This window comes from Rhincodon typus, chromosome 8 (assembly GCF_021869965.1).
Source record: "Rhincodon typus isolate 14 chromosome 8, sRhiTyp1.1, whole genome shotgun sequence".
Lineage (NCBI taxonomy): Eukaryota > Metazoa > Chordata > Chondrichthyes > Orectolobiformes > Rhincodontidae > Rhincodon > Rhincodon typus.
This window is the reverse complement of record NC_063339.1, coordinates 76,193,601-76,215,644: the sequence shown is the minus strand read 5'-3', so window position 1 is coordinate 76,215,644 and position 22,044 is coordinate 76,193,601. Positions and strand designations below refer to the sequence as shown.

Here is a 22,044-nt window from a genome sequence, read left to right as displayed (position 1 = left end):
GGAGACAAATAACTTTTAAAATGCAGTCCAATGACTGTTTGAAAATTCATTGAAATAATTACAATAATTGAAATAATGCAATACAAACCTTTCAGCTACAGCAAGAAGGCGTTCTGGACGAAAAGTACCTTCAGTGTCAATATACATAGCTTTTCCCTCTCCACCACCACGGTCAATAGGTAACTGTAAGTAAATGAAAGGAGAGGCAATATTAAGTTTCAACAAAACAGAGAAAATATTTTCCCTTTTACCATCAATAGGTTCCGTCTTCTTGTAAGTGTCTTCAAATGAACTACTAAACCACTTTGCTTCACTACAATGGTGTTTGATGATGAACAGCTGTCACTGCCATGAGGTAACAGTGATCCCATAAGTAGTGGGAGTGGGAGCAGCACATGGTATATGCATTTTTTTAATCCAACTATTTAAATAGTGTTATCTCTAGATGTCCCATTATGGTACTAGCAGAATTCTTCGAATAAGGTTGCATAATTATGAGCAGTCTGAAGAAATTGCCAAGGGGCATAATATCACTTTCCCAGAGCAAAATAAGCTGATACAGTAGATATCCAAGCTCAAGGTACCACTGGCAGAAAGGAGAGGATAGATATTAGTCAAGTGTTCATGAAAACATAAAACTAAATGGAAATGCTGGAGGAGTCCACGAAAGAGGTGGTAACCTCAATAGACAGAATAATTGAGAAATTCAGTGATTGAGCCAATGTGATCAAATGAGAATAAAATATTTGGGAAAAATAAACTACCTGACATGTCACTGCCAATGTGTGACACAGCTGGGTCTTCCCAGTTCGAAACTCTCCAAACATCTCAGTGATTGAACCAGTCTCAATTCCACCTGAAATAACAAGAGCAAATCATAGTGTCACAGCAGAAAGGATCTTTATGAGAAAGAACAAAGCACATTAGTTTCTGATTGAAGTAAAGCAGGTATATACTTTTAAATGAGCGCATAATGTGGTGGAGAAACTCAGCAGGCCTGGCAGCATGTGGGGAGAGGGGTAAGAGTTTATGTTTCAAGTCTGGTATAACCACACTGGACTCGAAACTTAACTATTTTTTTCCTTCTGCAGAGGCTGCCAGACCTGCGGAGTTTCTCCAGCACATTGTTAATTTCAGATTCCCAGCATCAGCAGTATTTTGGTTTTAATTACATACTCTTAATGCTAGCTACACAAAACCTGAAGCAATCCTAAAACTGGATATTTTTTAGAACGTGTCATGCATCTTTTCTTTTCATCAAAGTCAACTTCGACGTACTTTTCAATGAAGTACTGCATGACGTTAGATTGTCACCTCTTTCTCTCTTTTCTATTCATGTTTTCCAACCAACTCTTGACGCCACCCAACCCTGACAGGCCTGAACCAGTCAACCTAAAATCTGGCAAAATTTTATTAAAACATATAAATAGAGAAATAATCTTTGATGAACTTGAGTTTGTTTGAGGATGTTACATATCACAGAGATGATCCAGGGAATGTATATTTAGATTTTCACAAAGCTTTTAAGGTTCCACAAAGTTAGTAAATAAAGTTAGAGCATGGGGTTGAGGGGAATATGCTAATATAGATTGAGAACTAGTTAAGAGACAGAAAGTATGAATAGGAATAAATGGAGCATTCTCAGGATAGCAGACTTAGAAACCCTACAATGTGGAAACAGGCCATCTGGCCCAGAGTCCACACCAACCCTCCAAAGAACATCCCAACCAGACCCATCCCCCTACCCTATCCCTGAATTTTCCATGGCTAATCCACCTAGTCTGCACATCCCTGAACATTATGGGCAACTTGGCATGGCCAATCCATCTAACCCACACACCTTTGGACTAGAACATAGAATAGTACAGCACAGTACAGGCCCTTCGGCCCACGATGTTGTGCCAAACTTTTACCCTAATCCTAAGGTCTATCTAACCTCCACCCCGACCTTACATTATCATCCATATGCCTATCTAATAGCTGCTTAAATGTCCCTAATGAGGCCGACTCCACTACCCTCTCCGGCAATGCATTCCACGCCCCGACCACTCTCTGAGTAAAGATCCTACCTCTGACGTCTTCCCTGTATCTACCTCGACTCACTTTAAAACTATGCCCCCTCGTAATAGCTACCTCCACCCTAGGAAAAAGTCTCTGGCTGTCCATTCTATCTATACCTCTGATCATTTTGTACACCTCTATCAAGTCACCTCTCATCCTTCGTCGTTCTAAAGAGAAAAGCCCTAGCTCTCTCAACCTTTCCTCGTAAGACCTTCCCTCCATTCCAGGCAACATCCTGGTAAATCTCCTCTGCACCTTTTACAATGCCTCCACATCTTTCCTGTAATGAGGCGACCAGAACTGGACACAATACTCCAGATGTGACCGAACCAGGCTTTTGTATAGTTGGAGCATAACTTCACGGCTCTCGAACTCAATCCCTCTATTAATGAAAGCTAACACACCGTACGCCTTCTTAACAACTATATCCACCTGGGTGGCAACTTTCAGGGAACTGTGAACATGAACCCCAAGATCCCTCTGCTCCTCCACACTGCCAAGAATCTTTCCGTTAACCCTGTATTCTGCTTTCAAGTTTGTCCTTCCAAAATGAATTACCTCACACTTTTCAGGGTTAAACTCCATCTGCCACTTCTCAGCCCAGCTCTGCATCCTATCCATGTCCCTTTGTAACCTAGAACAGCCCTCTGCACTGCCCACAACGCGACCCACCTTCGTATCGTCCGTGAACTTGCTAATCCACCCTTCCACTCCTTCATCCAAATCATTTACAAAAATCACAAATAGAAGACGACCCAGGACAGATCCTTGTGGTACACCACTCGTAACTGAGCACCATGTTGAATATTTTCTGTCCACTACCACCCTTTGTCTTCTAAGGGTCAGCCAATTCTGAATCCAATCTGCCACATTTCCCCCATCCCATGCCTCCTTACCTTCTGCATGAGCCTACCATGGGAAACCTTATCAAACGCCTTACTTAAATCCATGTATACCACATCCACTGCTCTACCTTCATCCACGTGTTGGGGAAAAATCAGAGCAGCTGCAGGAAACCCATGCAGACATGGGGAGAATGTGCAAACTCCACACAGACAGTTGCCAGAGGCTGGAATCAAACCTGGATCCCTGGCACTGTGAGGCAGCAGTGCTAACCACTGAGCTACAGTACCACGCTTGTACCAATAAGGTGCCTCAAGAATCAATGCTAGGTGCTCAGCTATTCACAATCAATTGCAACAATTTGGATGTGGCAACCAATTGAAATATTTTCAAATTTACTGATGACACCATACTAAGTGGGAAGCAACATGTAAGGATGTAATCAAGAAATCTGGGGCAGACTAAGCGAATGGGCTTGGACATAGCTAACCTATTCGATTTAATAAAGAAAAATAATAAAAAAAACTTTTTTAAAACCGTGAAAGGAAATGCAAGTATCTAAAGGGGCCTGGATGTACTATTTTGAGAATCACTTGAAGTTAGCATACAAGTGCAGCAAACAATTAGGAAGGTAAATGCCACGTTGGTCTTCATCTCAAGGGGATTTGAGTATAGGAAAGTAAAGATTTCTTGCTCACTTGGAATATTTTGTACAGCTTACAGTCCCCTGATCTGAGCAAGCACATATATGCCATAGAGGGAGTGCAATTAGGCTGACCAGATTAATAACAGTGATGGCAGGATTGTGTTATGGGGAGACTGGATCTGTGTTCCACAGAGTTTAGAAGAATGAGGGTTGACCTCATTGAAACATACAAAATTATCACAGGGCATTCTTTACAGGGTGAATGTAGTTAAGATGCTTCTCCTGGCTGGGGAGTCTAAAATCAATCAACAACCTCAGGATAAGGGGTAGGACATTTCAGACCGAGAGAAAAGGGAATTTCCTCATTCAAATGGTGGTGAATCTTGGGAATTCTCTATTCTCAGAGTGTTGTGATAGCTCAATCATCGAGTATGTTCAACACAAAAATCACTAGATTTCTGAGGACTAACAACATCAAGGCATGTGGAGATAATTCAGGAGAGCGGCAATGACGTGATGATTATTCATAATTTAATTTAATGGTAGACAACATTCAACGAGCAGAATGGCCTACTCCTGTTCCCATATGGTTATAAACAGTTACGATGGGGTGGAAACCAGAAAGATGCCTACTCTTGTGGGGAAACTAGAACAAGGGGTCAAGTTTAAAAATAAACAGCCAGGCCCTGCCATCACTGGTGTGCCCTTGTTGCTGAACTTTGTTTTGTTTTTTTTCCCCCCCAGTAAGTTCCTAAGACTTCTTCAAAACATAAAAAATCCTACCACCTAAAAGAACAAGTATAAGCCACACAAGGAAACATGGTGTTTTTCTTTAAGTAACACATCCTCTTGACTTGGATATAAGATTGCCACTCCATTATCATTGAGTTAAATCGTTCCCAGAGATGTCAACATCCCAAATAGTTAAAGTGCATGCATTTACATAATAAAAATCAGTCAATCTGCCTACAGAAAATATCAAATGACACAATATACAGCACTTTCAAAGAGAGAATTCACATAGTCCAAAAAGTACAGTAGGATATGCTTCCTGATTTCAGTCCTGAATGGTTCAGCTCTAATTTCATAATAAGCCCTTGTACTGAATGTCCCCACTAAAGAAAATTGCTTCAGTGTATGTACCTGAACAAATCTGTGTTGATCAAAACAAAGTAATCACTCAACTTTCTATAATGAAAAGTGAATATCAATTAAGTTTATTCAGCTTGTCAAGTTTAACCAATTAAACCCCCTCTCGTAGTGAATTTGCATTTTAACTGTTCCAAGGCCAATATATCTTTCAACATACACTGAATGCACTACATCAGGAGTCCTGATGAATCACTGCTCACCTAAATCATTACATTCTCCATTATATTCCAGCATGATAAGATACTGCCTAATATTTCATCAACCTTTTTGTCATTATTTGGTACCTATGGATTTAAAATTAGGTTAAGTGTGTAAAGAATAATCAATAGAAAGTGGAAAATTGTAGGTGTAGAGAGGAGAATTTAATTTTTGTGCATTGCAAGGCTGACAACTGGTCAATGATTTCAATGAATGTAACCAAGATCTTTTCAAAAAATATCATGCCCTCTTAAAATTCTGGGCATAAACCCAATAATCCAATTGGATTAGAGACTCAGTCTGCAACTTTTGCTTAGAGTGTGATGAGCAGTGCAACAGTAGTAAAGAAATGAAAACAGAAACTGCTGGAAAAGCTCAGCAGGTCTGAAAGCATCTGGGGAGAGAAATCAGAGTTAACGTTTCGGGTCGAGTGACCCTTCCTCAGAACTTGGTAGTAAAGGACTGGTGAACTGGCAATTTGAGGACATGAGTTAAGAATACAAGGCGCATAAAAACATATCAGCGTAAGTGTCATATTCCCACACTGCTACCACTGCAGAAAGCAAGACTAGTAATTGCTTTTTAAATTAAAAAGGGTAAACAAAAGGCCTACTATAAGGCTAAGGATGAAAGAAAAAGAAATCAAGAGCAATTATGTGATGCCAAGCTTTGTGAAAGAAAGCGGAGGTAATGAATTCCACATTACTAAATGCTCAGGAAAGAAAGCTAATTTTCTGTGCTGTGCCTTGGTTTTTAAACGATCATTTGGCAGCATATTTGCTGTCTGATGAATAAATTAAGAAAGTTCATAGGAGCACTAATGATTGCAAATAAAACTGGTAGATTTGAGAATATGCAGTGTGAGAAAAGAACATGCAAAAAAAAGAGAAAAAATATACAGTGAGTGACTCCATGAGCCAATGAAAATAGAGAAGAAACTGTGAGCACAGCCTGAGCAGGAAGCTGAATTATAACATACTCTAGATGTACATAATACCAGACTGTAGCAAAGAGTTTGGAGATGTTCATGGCAACATCTGACTGTCCAGGTGAGCAATGAACTAGTGAAGCTATGCTGGTGAGGTGGATCAGGCTTGAATGCCCAAGAAACACAGAAAATAGGAGCAGGAGTAAGCCATTCAATGTGATCATGACTAATCATCCAATTCAGTACCCTGTTCCCACTTTCTCCACATGCCTTTTAATCCCTTTAGCCCTAAAAACTATAACTAGCTCCTTCTTGAGAACATTCAATCTTTTCTCATCAAAGAATTCCATAGGCTTATCACTCTCTGAAGAAATTTCTCCTCTCTATTTCTAGTTCTATTAGAATTTTATAGGTTTCTAGGAGATCCTCCCTCATTCTTTTTCATGAGTAGTTATTTATTTTTATTCTTTTTATCTCTTTATTTTTCTAACTTTTTTCCCCAAAGAACCTTAGATGGCACCATTAGTGGCAACTTCTCAACTTTTCACTGTACACATTTGAGTACATGTGACAATAAAGCTAATTTAAATTCAAATTCAAATTCAAGAGTCAACAACATTGCTACAGGCCTGGAGTCACATGTAGTCCAGACCAGGTAACAATGGCAGTTCCTTCCCGAAAGGACATTAGGAAACCAGATGAGTTTTCCTATCAACAATGGTTTCATTAACAATCCAGCAACAATAAGACTAGGCCTTATCAAAACCTTATCAAAAGTCCAAATAAACCACATCCACTGGCTCAACATTATATCCTCAAAAAATTTCAGTGGATTTGTCAAGCATGATTTCCCTTTGGTAAATACATGCTGACTTTGTCTGATCCTGTCACTGCTTTCGAAGTGCTCTGTTATTAAATATTTTATAATGGACCCTAGCATTTGCACACAATCAATGCAGGGCTAACCGGTCTATAACTTCCTGTTTTCTCTCTACTTCCTTTTTCAAATAGTGGGGGTGACACTAGCTACTGTCCAATCCATAGGAACTATTCCTGAGTCTATAGAATCTTGAAAGGTGACTACTAATGCATCTATTATTTCTTGGGCCACTTTAAGTACTCCAGGATATAGATTATCTGACCCTAGGGATTTATTGGCCTTTGATCCCATTAATTTCCCCTAACATCATTTCCCTGCTAACACCAATTTCCTTCAGTTCCACCCTCTCACTAGATGCTGTGTTGCCAAACATTTTGGAGATATTATTTGTGTCCTCATTTATGAAGACTGAACTGAAGTATGTATTTATTTAGTCTGCCATCTCTTTGTTCCTCTATAATAGACCTACATTTGTCTTCATTAATCTTTTTCTTTTCACATACCTATAGAAGCTTTTACAGTACATGTGTTCCCCACAAGCTTACTTTCGCTCTTTATTTTCCCCTTCTTAGCCTATCACTTTGTCCTCCTTTATTGAATTCTAAACTGCTCAACCCTCAAGTCTGCTGCTTTTACGACTAACTTGTATGCCCCCTCCTTGGATCTAATACTATCCCCCAATTTCCATTGTTCGCCATGATTAGGCCACGTTCCCAGATTTATTTCTATGCTGGACTGGAATGAAAAATTTTGCAGATCCTCCTTGTGCTTTTTAAATATTTGTCATTTAAAGATGTAACTAGTACAGATTAGGCTAATGTGATCTAACAGTTACTTCAATCATTTTAGATGGCTCAGAGGCAAGCTCAATACAACCACAGTGTGAAAAGTAAGGATTACCTTTTTCAGAATGACTGAATGAACACAAATAAACTTCAAAGAAGAACCATTTGACTGGAAAACAGATTGAAGAAATGGCAAAAAGGAAATGCTCAAAAAACTCATGTTTGGTTTAAGGAATTTTGATGGGGTTCATCTGGATGTCAGTGATGATTTAAAAAGAAATGCATTTTTCCAGGATTTCTATGCTATATAATAAAGGATCAAAGTTTCATGGTCCAGATAATTAACAATCTATTCAAACAGCATCTGAGATACTTCATTACTACAATTATTGAGATTAGAATTGGAGGAAAAATCTAATTAAAAGGATCAGTTTTTTTTTTAAAAGAAATAAATGGAAAAGCGGTTAGATTCGATACTGCCTGGAAAAGGTAGATCAATACTAAGGACAAAACATGTGTTTGAGAAAACAGCACAAGTCAGAACCAGAGTGGTTAGAAGATAATAAAGTTTCTACATTTTTACACGTTTAAAAAGTATAAACAGATTGGCCAAATTTATTTCAGACCTATGCGTCACATGTGATGCACAGAATACATACATGGCTGAATTAAGGCATAGGATTGAGATACAATAGAAGACAAGCATGAGGCAAGTAATCCTTTTCTGCTAAGTGGATTGTCATTGGTTTACCAGCACAAATAGAAAGATGAAAACAGCTGTTGCAGCAAAGATAGCAACAAAAAATTCCCTAAAGACATTCAAGGAGATCATACATTGCTTAAATATAATTCAATTTGATTTGATTTATTTATTGTCACGTGTGTTTTGTTACAATGTACAGCAAAAAGTGTTGGAGTGTCGTCACTCTCCAGTGCCATCTTAAAACACAAAAATAAATAAAATAGTGAATTTTTTTAATGTTTCTACCTTTATAAAGAAAAAGGTGTTCAACTTTATAATCATTCTTGTTCATTCATTTTATTAATTCATGGGTTTGGATGTCACTGGTAAGTTCAGGAGTTTTTGCCTATCCTTGATTGCCCTGGAGAGATGAAACATAGGTGCCAGATCTATCACAACAATAGGAGCAAAAGTAGGCCATTCAACCTCTCGAGCTTGCTCCATCATTCAATATGATCATGGTTAATCATCAAGTACAATACCTTAATCCCTCCCTTTCTCCCATTTCCCTTGATCCTTTGAACCACAAGACCTATATCTCCCCCTCAATCACTCTCTGTGGTAGTGAATTCCACAGGCTCACCACTCTCTGGGTGGAGAAATTTCTCCTCATTTCAGTCTTAAAAGATTTTCCCTTTATCCTACGATTCTCTGGGAAGCTAGAGAGGAGATTGCAGAGCCTTTGGCTTTGATCTTTATGTCGTCATTGTCTTCAGGAATAGTGCCAGAAGACTGGAGACTAGCAAATGTTGTCCCCTTGTTCAAGAAGGGGAGCAGAGACAACCCTGGTAATTATAGACCAGTGAGCCTTACTTCGGTTGTTGGTAAAGTGTTGGAAAGGATTATAAGAGATAGGATTTATAATCATCTAGAAAGGAATAATTTGATTAGGGATAGTCAACATGGTTTTGTGAAGGGTAGGTCGTGCCTCACAAACCTTGTTGAGTTCTTTGAGAAGGTGACCAAACAGGTGGATGAGGGTAAAGCGGTTGATGTGGTGTATATGAATTTCAGTAAAGCGTTTGATAAGGTTCCCCATGGTAGGCTATTGCAGAAAATACGGAGGCATGGGATTGAGGGTGATTTAGCAGTTTGGATCAGAAATTGGCTATCTGTAAGAAGACAGAGGGTGGTGGTTGATGGGAAATGTTCATCCTGGAGTTCAGTTACTAGTGGTGTACCTCAAGGATCTGTTTTGGGGCCACTGCTGTTTGTCATTTTTATAAATGACCTGGATGAGGGCGTAGAAGGATGGGTTAGTAAATTTGCGGATGACACCAAAGTTGGTGGAGTTGTGGATAGTGCGGAAGGATGTTGCAGGTTACAGAGGGACATAGATAAGCTGCAGAGCTGGGCTGAGAGGTGGCAAATGGAGTTTAATGCGGAAAAGTGTGAGGTGATTCACTTTGGAAGGAGTAACAGGAATACAGAGTACTGGGCTAATGGTAAGATTCTTGGTAGTGTGGATGAGCAGAAAGATCTCAGTGTCCACGTGCATAGATCACTGAAAGTTGCCAGCCAGGTTGATAGCATTGTTAAGAAGGCGTACAGTATGTTAGGTTTTATTGGTAGAAGGATTGAGTTTCGGAGCCATGAGGTCATGTTGCAGCTGTACAGAACTCTGGTGCGGCCGCACTTGGAGTATTGCGTATAGTTCTGGTCACCGCATTATAGGAGGGATGTGGAAGCATTGGAAAGGGTGCAGAGGAGATTTACCAGGATGTTGCCTGGTATGGAGGGCAGGTCTTATGAGGAAAGGCTGAGGGTCTTGAGGCTGTTTTCGTTAGAGAGAAGAAGGTTAAGAGGTGACTTGATAGAGACATACAAGATGATCAGAGGATTAGATAGGGTGGACAGTGGGAGCCTTTTTCCTCGGATGGTGATGGCTAGCACGAGGGGACATAGCTTTAAATTGAGGGGTGATAGATATAGGACAGATGTCAGAGGTAGGTTCTTTACTCAGAGAGTAGTAAGGGCGTGGAATGCCTTGCCTGCAAAAATAGTTGACTCGCCAACTTTAAGGGCATTTAAATGGTCATTGGATAAACATATGGATGATAATAGAATAGTTTAGGTTAGATGGGCCTGTACTGCGCTGTAATGTTCTATGTTCTATGTTCTATTATCCTTAAATTATGACCCTCTATTCTTGTACTCGAATCCTTTCACTATGAAGCCCAACATAAGTTTGCCTTTTTACTGGCTGCTGCACTTGCGTGTTTACTTTCAGTGATTGCTGCATAAATTATCACTCTGTGGTCTGGACTCCCCACCATCAGTAACATCTTTCGTGCATCTAACCTGTCTTGCCGTGTTAGAATTCTAGGTTTATACGCGATAACCCCCTATTCTTCTGAATTCCAGTGAATACAATCCTAACTGACTCAATATCTCCTCGTACATCAGTCCCGTCATACCAGGAATCAATTTGGTAAACCTTTGTAGCAATCCTTTCTAAGGACAACCTTCTTAAGAACATCCTTCATCAGATAAGGAGACTAAACCGTGCACAATATTCCAAGAATAGCTTCAACAATGCACTGTATAGTTACAGCAAGACATCTTTGTTCTGCACTTGAATCCTCTCACGATGAAGCCCAACATTAGTTTGCCTTTTTACTGCCTGCTGCACTTGCGTGTTTACTTTCAATGACTGCTGCATGAAGACGTCCAGGTCTTGTTGAACATTCCCTTCTTTCAATTTACAGCCAAATAATAATCTGACTTCCTACTTTTGCTTTCATAGTGGATAATCTCACATTTATGCACATTATCCTGCATCTGCCATGCATCTGCCCATTCACTCAGCCTCTCCAAATCACACTGCAACATCTTCCTCACACCTCACCTTTGCACCCAGGTTTGTGTCTTCTGCAAATTTGAGATACAGTATTACATTCAGTTCCTTCACCTAAATCATGAACATATATTGTGAATAGCTGGGGTCCTAATATCAATCCCTGCAGTACCCCACTAGTCTTTGCCTGCCTTTCCGAAAAAGACCGATTTATTCCTCATCTTTGTTTACTGTCTGCTGACCAATTTTCTATCCATCTCAATACATTACCTTCAATCTTATGTACTTAATTTTAAACAGTAATCTCTTATGTGGGATTTTGTCAAAAGCGTTCTGAAAGTCCAAATAAACCACTTTCACTGGCTCCAACATTGTCTCTACTAATACCGATTTGCTTCAATTCCTCCTTTGTGAAAACAGAAGAGAAGCATGAATTTAGTTTGTTAGCCATTTTTTCCCCTACACATCATAAATTTGCCAATCTTTATCACTTTATATACCTGTAGAAACTTTAACAGTCAGTTCTCATGTTCCCTGAATGCTTACTCTCATACTCTATTTTCCCTATCTTCATTAATACCTTAGTCTTTCCCTGCTGCCTTCTAAACTGTTCCAATCCTCAGGTCTATTGCTTTTTTTTGCCAATTTGTATGCCTCTTTTTTGCATGAAATACTATCATCTCTAACTTCCCTCATTAGCCATGGTTTGATCACTGTTCTCTTTGCACTCATGTCAAACAGGAATAAGCAAGTTTTGTAGTTCACCCATTCATTCTGAACGTTTGCTATTGGATATCCACTGTTATTCCTTTCAGTAACATTTCCCAATCTGTCAGAGCCAACTCATTCCTCATACAATTATAGTTTCGTTATTAAGATTAAGGACCCTAATCTCAGAACCAACTACCTCACTTTCCATCTTGATGAAAAATTCTACCATATAATGGTCACTCATCCCCAAGGGGTCTCTCTACTACACTATCAACTATTGCGTAATACCCAGTCTAAAATATCCTGTTCCCTAGTTGGCTCCTCAACATATTAGTCCAGAAACAATTGTTTTTATTCATACATGAGATGTAGATGTCACCGACAAGATCAGCAGTTACTGCCAATCCCTGACTGCCCTGGAAAGATGGCAATGCGAAGCCTTCTTGAACCCTGCAGTCATTGGGGCGTAGGGATACCCACATTGCTGTCACAGATAGTTCCAGGATTTTGAAACATGACAGTGAAGGACTAATGTCATACCTCCAACTCAAGATGGTGTGTGACCTGGAGGGGCATTTGCAGGGAGTTACATTCCCATGCATCTACTGTTGTGTCTTTCTGGGTGGCATGGGTTTGGAAGCTGGCGTCAGAGGAGCGATTATTTTTTGCACTCTCACCAAAAGGTTCAAATGGTACTGTACAACATTTAAAAGTAAAAGAGTAAAAGAAAAGCCTCTTTGCAAAGTTACCAGGTAATTAGATACTGATTCTCAATAATTATGTGTGATGAATGATATAAATATACTTTCCCAGCCTTCCCAAAAATATTGATCTCTTATCGTGGCATTGCTCCATAGCACCAATGACTTTGTGGCATTTTGGCTAATAATTTTTTATGCAAACATAAGACAGCAAGCTCTTGTGCAAGAACATAAAATAGGACAAACCTGCTCTAACATTCACTATATAGATGGCTGATCTTCTACCACTGTCCTGCCTGATTCCTCTATCTTTTGTTCCCTGAGAGACCAAAAATCTCTCTTAGCCTTGAATATCCTCAACACTGGAGCACCGTCAACTCTTGTGAAGAGAATTCTAAAGATTCACAACTGAGTGAAGGAAAACTTCCTCGTCTCAGTCCTAAATAATCAACCTTTTATCCTGAAATTGTGCTCCATATCAGTTTTCCCAGCCAGGAAAAACAAACCCTCAATGTCTACCCTGTTACGTTTGTCTAGAATCTAGTATGTTTTCATGAGATCCCATCTCTTTCTTCTAAACATTGGAGATTATAGAGACTCCCTTTCATTATAGGAAAGCCCTGTCACCCCAGGAACTGATTTAGTGAACCTTTGCTGTAATGCTGCCAAGACAAAGATATCCTTCCTTGAGTCCTGAAGTCAAACCACATACAGTACACACCAGGTAGTGCAGTATTCCAGCACTCTAAGCAAAAGCCAGTACAACTGTAGCAAGATTTCCTTACATTTGTACTCCAACTCCTTTGCAATTAAAACCAACATGTCATTTACTTACCACTGTTTGCTGCAGTCACACTCCTCCAAACAATAAATCAGAAATTTTACACCTTTTCAAAAATAATTTGCACTCTTATTCTTACCACCAAAAGGGATAATCATACAGTTCCCACATTATACCCCATCTGTCATCCTTTTACCCACTTACCCAGCCTATTGATATTTCTTGGCAATCTCTTGGAAAGATTTCTCAACACCTTCAAGGTGGTGAGGGATTTGGGGAGGAGCAGAAAATTTTGAAGAACAACATTAAGATCATTTGTCAATATTGTCCCACCATTTCTGTGGTGAGCTTGAGCTAATGCTAGCAGCTCATGGGTCTGCACCAGAAAACCAACTAAGGTTGTTGAGGGTGCACTTACCACCAATGTTGTGTCAATGTTTATTGGCAGAAAACAGCAAAGTTTATCTATTTCTATGTCAGAGATTCATCAATGAATGAGGGCTTTCCGGTGACTGAAATATCGGAATTGATGCAGCAGCAGCTGTTCCCCTGATAAAGATGGTCCCTCTAGGGCATCCCTGTTGCTCATGTTTTGCCCTCAGCAGCACTTTCACACTGACACAATGACTGCACAATCAACAAAGACAGCCTAATAATTGGTCTCCCCCTGTAAAATTCATGACAAAAGGCATGCTGCAGCATGAAAAAGGTCCAACTTCATGATAAGTTTGCGAGTCAAGAAGATTTGATCCCCCATGTCACCCTTACAGCTTACAATCCAAAATACTTTGGATGCTGGAGATTTGAAATAGAAACAAATTGCTGGAGAAACTCAACAGGTCTAGCAGCATCTGTGGAAAGAGAAACAGAACGAAGATTCTGAGTCCAATATGACTTCCTCAGAAGATTTTTGCGTTCGCCCGATGTTGGTTTCTAAAACATTCCTCTGTGGACCACTGGAACACTGAACTAGGTCTTCCAAACCTTGGCACCACACAGAAAACCAAATCTTGGCTGTAGAGAACAGTATCTATTCCTCTATGATGTTTCCTATCTTTACCCTATTCTCCTTATAATTTCCCCTGTTTGAATGGCCTCTGATATCGTGGAGCTCTGGTCATTTTGCCCACCCAACCTACACTGCTTGTGTTTATCCACAACTGCAAGTATCACACACCTTTGGTCAGTCATACTAATTATACTAAAGTTTGGTTGCCTGCCTAGAAGCAACGTTTGGAAGATTGATTATACTTGGAGTGTAAGAGGGAGAACTTAGTTGCAGTACCAACACCAGTGATCGAACCATGAATTATGTTGTGCTAAGGCTCTGCAGCTTATCTGACCTGGGGTTCATAGAGATATGGCTTTCAGACAAAGTTAATGAAAAGCAATCAGGTTCAATTTTATCCTGCCAAGTAAGGCTGAAGGTGACTGTAGGCTTCCGACTTCTTTTCTGAATAAGAGCAGCTAACTCAGCACATGCTGGTGCTCAAACTTGGGGCCTGGTAAACTGTAACATTTAGTACATTGGGTGTGCCTTTATATGAATATAACTTCAATGCTCTTAGTAACCATGTAGTTTAAGACCAAAAATGTCTAAAACAAAAAAATAGACAGTCTCCTATCAAGCTAGTGCCAACATGATGTTTTGAAAAGAAATATTGGTTTCCATACTGCACAATAAATCTCCTTTTGTAATTAGGTTTGGCTTAAACTGCAGAGACTTTTCAAAAAAATCTTCACTTTCAAATTGCAAGATGCTGAAAATTAGATGTCTGTTTCTGAAGACAAACTAAGCATGGAATTTAGAACATACTTTCCTCCTGCCAAGAGCCCAATCCAGCGAACCAAAAAGTCCCTCAGATGCCTGAGAAAATGACTAGCATACTAGGAGCCTCTACTCACAAACTTTAAAATCTCTCCCACTTCGATGCTAAAACCCATACTCTAAGGGTGTTAATTTCAAGAAACAAAGTTCCTACGCAAGATGTTCTTTTTTAATCCTCTCAATCAAAATAGAGAGAATGACCACATTAATTTTGAAGAAATTTGAGAATAAATTTCTCAGTTAGGCTTCTAACTCATTTCTCAAAACATTTAACCAATGCAGCACATCAAATCTATATTGCAAATTTTCCAGACCAGAAGAAAGAACACTTTTCCCTCTGATATAGAGATATAAATGTGAGGCAAAGGAAAGACAGAGAAAAGGGGAAAATTAAGTGTCTTATTTCAAAGCTGCTTCACAAATTACAAGTCCATGGCAAGCTATAAAAGGTATGCATTTTCAGCAAAGTAAAGGGATATGTCAATTCTGCAAGTAATTTTTTGCTGATCTTCACCTGAAACTCTAAATCCAGTTGTGAAGCATCTACTAACATTAAAATATTCTGCCTTCAATAATCTCAACTTGTTCAGCCATATATGAAAACTGGATGCTTTCAGAAGCTCCGTTGGTTTTGTTATGCTTTCTTTGGTGCTATTAAAAGGTCTTCCTGCAAGCATATGAATGTGCCCAGACTATTGGAGGTTTGTTGTTTGAAACAGGATTTCTTGGAACCTTTGTTGCAGATTACACAAAAACATGATATGTCTCACTGGAGTAGCGCTCTGGATAACTTTTTTCAAGCCCCACTATTCCCAGAGTATCACAGAAGTTAAAGATTTTAAACAGAATGCCAAATTCCCTAATTTACTAGTCTTTTAGGCCCAGGTTGACAGTAAGCACAAACCAGCTTTCTGTACTTGTCAAGAATTAATACTTATTACAATAATAGACTCCAACTACATGTAAACAATTATGAACAGTTGGTATGAACTCTATTTAAAATTCCCACACCTCAAATTATTCTTGACACACGCACAAAAAAAAACATGGGCAGAGGGGAATGCAGTTCACTGGTTCCCTTTCATAGGATCTGCCGAGATGATTCTTGTGCTGATCAGAATGCTGCTTTCTCGGTCTTCAGTCTCCAGATCCTTTCTCTGGTTTGCAGAAGGCACAGGATAGCTGGTTCATGTTTATTAAAAGTCCCTGACTTATTAAAAATTACAGCTTACAGCAACTACTGAAGGAAGAATAAATTGCTTTTCTTTAGGCTTCAAGTAGTGTTTACTCCAGAGAACAGAAAGGGGTTCCTAAATTACTGGAGGTCTGATGGCTTCTCGCTATCTTGTTCACAGTCCCATGCTGTTCAGCTACCTGAGAACCAATCATATTTTGGCAGGTAGAGGCCTCTGTTATTGGTAAATGGTCACTAGTTGACAGACCAATCAGGTAATTGATGTCAATTGAATCTGCACACATCTGTGGCTTCAGCATGTCTGCACATTCCCATACTACTGATTGAACCAGCAGCTGTGTAAATGGTTCCTCTAACAAGTGTCAGGACATTTGCTTTCAAAAACATGTAGTAATCCTTCAGTAATCCTTCATTTTTCAAACAGTTCTTTTCCCATTCCATTGGCAACACAAAAGTACAGGAAAGTAAAAAGACAATCTTTACAATCGAGCCAAACACATCTACAAAATATAACTTGAACAACAGCACACAACTAAAACTCCGTATGTTAAAGCTATGGATTGTGGATTATTACAAGATGGAATCCTATCTTTAAACAAGGCATCAAGATGGACCCAGATAAAAAGTGCTGTCTAATCAAGCTGTTCAGGCATGCTATTGCTCACTTCTGGTGCAGGTGGGACTTTAAATTGGGCCTCCTGGTCAATTGGCAGGGACACGATCATTGCACCACAAATGTTTGCTCATTAGCTTCACATCCACAGTTGAGAATATGCTTCACAGAATTAACATTTGGGTAGATTCCTTCGGTAGAGAAGCATTTACTGGAAATACCTGATATGATATTATGAGCGAGTCAGGAAGGATGAGTAGATTCCAGACAAGGGGTGAGAGTGACTGCCCTTGACATCATAGCTGCAACTGACAGAATAGGGCATCAAGAAACAGCAGCACTCAGCAGCAATCAAGGGAAAATCTCTCACCTGGTTAGAGTAATACCTAGCACAAAGCAATTTCGCTATGGTTGTTGGAGGTCAATTATCTCAGTCCAAAGACATAGCAGGAGTTCCTCAGTGGAACTTAGGTTCACCACCTTGAGCTGTTTCACCAATAACCTTCCTTCCATCATAAGGTCAGAAATAGAGTTGTTCACTGATTACTGCACAACGTTCAGCACCATTTGCAACTCCTCAGATACTGAAGCAATCTAAGAGCAAGTCAGAAGTTGGGACATCTACAACAAGTTGCTCACTCCTGACTCACCAAAGCCTGTCCACCATCTACAATACAACAGTCAGGGGTATGATGGAATACTCTCACTTGCCTGCACGACTGCAGCTCCAACATTCAAGAAGTTTGAGACCATCCAGGACAAAGCAATCCACTTAACTGAATCAGCTACCACTTTAAACATTCATTCCCTCTGTGTACACTGTCTAAAAGCTGCACTGCAACAACTCACCAAGGCTCCTCTGACACCTTCCAAACCCACAACTTCTAACACCTAGAAGGGCAAGGGTAGCAACTGCGAATAAAGACTGACCACATGCCAAAATATAGGGAACTATGCAATCATTCCTTCAGTCATTGAGTTAAAATCCTTCCTAACAGCATGGTGGGTGTACCTACATCAAATGGGCTTCAACAGATCAAGGCAGTAGTTCATCACCAACACCTCAACGGCCATGAGGGCTGGGCAATAAATGCTGGCCCTGCCAGCCCATAACCTACAAGCAAATAATTAAAAATATTACAATCATACTTACACCTCCATTCAAGACTTCACAACTGGTACCCAAATTCATGTTGCTTTGAAGTACTACACTAAAACATATTGCTATCAACTTGATTCCTAAGGAACTGCCTTCTATAAGTTACTAATTAGCATTGCATGTGTGCAATGAAACCCAGATGTACAAACCAATAAGAATGTTTTAATTTTCAAGTCTTCTGAACGTGAACACGTGCAAGTCTTAAAAGGCACAACTTAAAACACTCGCATATGAGAGCTAAACAATAAAGGCTTATGAACACACTTCATGTACTGTCATTTTTAGTGACATTTGTAGTTCATCAATGGCAAACAGTACAAGTGATACTCAACAGTGTGGCTATTGCACTGCCCCATCAAAATTTTGCAAGAAAGCAGTTTGTGGAGGGCACAACAAACTAATAAAGGGGAAAAAATTTGTACTTGTTAAGTGTTTTTCATTACCTCAGGATATCCTAAAGCGATTTACAACGAAAGAGGAGCTTCTGGATTATACTATTACAATTATGATGCTCTGAGCCAAGATCATTTACTACTGTACTGATCCCATCCTTTATTAACATACCCACACCACCTCCATTTCTTATCTTCTTGTACTTGGGAAATGTCAAATAGCCTTAAAGATTCAGATCCCAGCTGTAGTAACTTTACAATCATGTCACTGTAATACTTAACATTTCATACTCATCTATTTTGATTTCCCCAATCAATTCATCCATCATGCAACAAATGCTCATACAGTGCATTCTTATAAAGAGATTTGAATTTTTTTCTTTTTACCATTTCCCCAATTCTAACTTTATTTGCTAGCGTAATCTTACATTTGTTCATTCTGTCCCTTCCCCTCTCACTCTAGCTATTATAACCAGTAATTGTCACACGGCAACATTCCATGTCTTACCTCTTCAATATTCAAATTTCATGAACACTCCCCCCTAACTATTTAGTTTAACATCCTTTCTATGGTCCTAGTTATACAATTTGCCATACAGTTCAGGTAAAGGACATCCCAAGACCTTACTAATGCAAGTGTTTCATGAATCAAAACTTATTTCTCCCACACCAGTCTTTAAGTTCCACATTCAAGTCTCTAATCTTATGTACTCTTTACCAATTTTTGTGGTTAGATAGTAATCCAGAAATGCTTACTTTTATAGTTCTGCTTTATTTTAAAATTGAGCCCCTAGCTGCTCATACTCCCTCAACAGAAACTCTTTCTTAGTCTTACCTGTACCTTGGTACCTACATGGACTGTGACAACAGGATCTCTCCCTTCCACTCCAGTTCTAAGGAGACATCTTTAAGCCTGGCACTGGGTAGGCAACACAGCTTTCAGCACAGTCACATTCAACAGCAGAAAGCCACAATTATCCCCATAACTATACTGCCTCCAATTACAATTGTATTCATTTTTACTCTCATTTTGAATGATTCCTTGCATCACAGTGCCATGGTCCCTGTACTCGACCACAAAAGCTACAAGAACATTGAACATGCTGAAAATGTGCAAGACCTGAGGCTCCTTCTGATATACTGTACCTGCCTTCCTATCAATGCTATCAATTTTAAAAACTGTTTAATATCTTGACAGTACTAAATTGAACTACTATATCTGCTTAGAGGGAGAAAAATACTCAACCTCACCAAAAAGCAACCTACTCTCCTAATTAATCCTATCAGGCATCAACTTTCATGTACCATCTTCGACTCCCTTTCTTGGGTAACTCTTTGACAGCATCTCTCCCTCAGCGTGCCAAATTGCTCCATGACAAAATTCTCAGAATTAAGTACTTGCCCTTGTCGATACTTACTTCATGCATTTGCTAAACCTCCTATATTTGTTTTAGTGATCTAAAGTCAGCTATTGCTGGCTAGAAAACCTGTGCTACTGACCTATTAGTTAACTAAAGCTACCCTGTCTCTTAGCAAGGGAGCACTCATTTGTCACTGACTGAAACTGGAAGAAATTATAAATTACTGTTACAGTTAAATGTTAAATTCAAATTTGATTTTGTCAAAATTCCCTGACTTAACAAATCCCCTGAGTTAAACATCCAACAGAAACTGTTCTTCTTCATCTCTGAGTTCTTTACCTGAAGTCATATCTAACCCACAACGCAACAATTTAGACCAGCAGAAGCCATGTAGGCAGGTTCTGAATATACCCCAATTTGAACAGGGATCAAACCTTGCTGTTGGCAACAATGTGATCATTGTTTAGCCAATGGAGCCAATGTACATGTTTACATGTATTTTGTAGCCAGAAATTATAGACAATCACGTTAAGAGCCTCCAGTGAAAATCACCAGTGAAGAATCTCTCTTCCTCTTCTCACCTTGCAGTTCATGAGTGTTAGAAGGATTTATAAGTCAATACCCATTTGGCCACTTTATGAAGCATCTCCCATGGCCTTCAAGTGCTGCAGTTTGACTTGAAATCTGCAGAGGCATGCACCCTACCCATGCTGTATCAAGACCTCCAGAATCTACTGTATTGCTTAAAGGGATCATAACGTTTTGAACTGTGTTTTTGTCGGAAGGTTGCGGTTGTCAAAGCTACAGGACGGAGGTTTGATTGCTCCGTGGTTATCCTGCCATTATCAACTTATTGAAAGTTTGCAGAATAGAATTTCAGTTATAAGAATTAAACAAATATTCCTCAGAGCCTCCTGGAAGCTGTTTGCATTGACCGGTATCTTCAGAAACTCAGCAAGATACAATTCCATATCCTGTGATATTACTGATTGTGAAGACTGCTTAAGTGAACTGGCCAGTACATTATTTCCTTCAGATTTATCCCTCAAATGTATCTGGTTGTCTTTGTGTGAATGGGGACTTGAATAACTGAAGATTGGGTTTAAATCACAGACATTTATTAGAATACCTGGTTGTTTAACTTTGCTCTGCTAAAGCAACTGCATAATTAATAAAGCGCTAATTCTTTTCTTTACGCTGTAAACTTGTTGTCTGCATTGGTCACCCACACAGTTCTGTATTGATTGTTTAAAAAGTCTGATTTGGAACCAGTGGAGCAATTTTAAGGGTCACAGTGTTTTAATTTTATAAAGTTGCAAATACAGAGATAGGGATGCTGATTTGATTTGGCTGTCCGTCTCTGCATCGTAACATATGAAACGCCAGGGGTACACAGTTCTATCTGGACAAGATTATATTGCTTTTGGAGCTCTGAGATTGTTAGATTATCGAAATTGAGTGGCACCATAAATCTTTGAGCTAAGAAAAAACTGCCTGATGACAGCCGTCAGATTAAAGCAGCACAGCCAGAAATATTCAAAGCCAGCAAACAAAAAATTTCTCTCTCCCTTCTCTCTATGTGAACAAAAATAAAAAATATGTCAAGAAATTTAAAAGAAAGAATTCTATCACAAGAGAAGATTTTGGTCCTCTGAATCAAAGAATGACTGTTGTGTCACAGACAGTAGCATTTCACCATCGCTAAAATCAAAAGAACGGACAGAAATAACTCTTCACCTTTTGATCTTCAGAATTTTGTCTTCCCTGTCTATAATTTTCCACCAAATGTCAAACCTTCTGTCTTTTGCCTGTCTTATCCATGAATGAATCCATGCAGTTGGGATTTTAAAATAGTATAGTTTAAGTCACAGAGTAGTAAATTAGTAGTTTTTTTGTCACTTGTTTTTTAAAAAAAGCATATTTTCAATAAATAGAAATATTTTATTGTTAATGACAAAATCTGGTATGAATTGTTTTTGTCTGGTTTGGCAATCCATCAGGCTAATGGGTCACCTTGGAGGTTTAATTGAGTATTTACGCATGAGTGACATTTTGCAGAACACTGTAGCTCAGTTATCAGTGCATTCTTCCTGGTTAAGTTGTAACATTAGCCATAGGAACTCTTTTTGCCATCTTTACTCATATTATATTTTCGTTGGTCAAAAAGTATCACTCAGAATTAAAACTAACAATTGATCTAGCATCAAATATCCCTAGCAGAAGACAGTTTGGAATTCTATGTTCCTCAGCGTGCAACAGTGTTTGCTGACT

General features: G+C 39.2%; 1 protein-coding gene across 1 annotated transcript in view; it reads right to left on the bottom strand.

The window, feature by feature from the left end:
* Positions 1-22,044, bottom strand: part of rad51 (RAD51 recombinase) — a 74,913-nt gene that overhangs the window by 15,258 nt on the left and 37,611 nt on the right. The window contains exons 5-6 of the mRNA XM_020526676.2: positions 765-856; positions 89-183 (exon numbers count right to left, since the gene is read on the bottom strand). Coding sequence (XP_020382265.1) covers positions 89-183; positions 765-856 — 187 coding nt within the window. The remainder of the gene's footprint in view (positions 1-88; positions 184-764; positions 857-22,044) is intronic.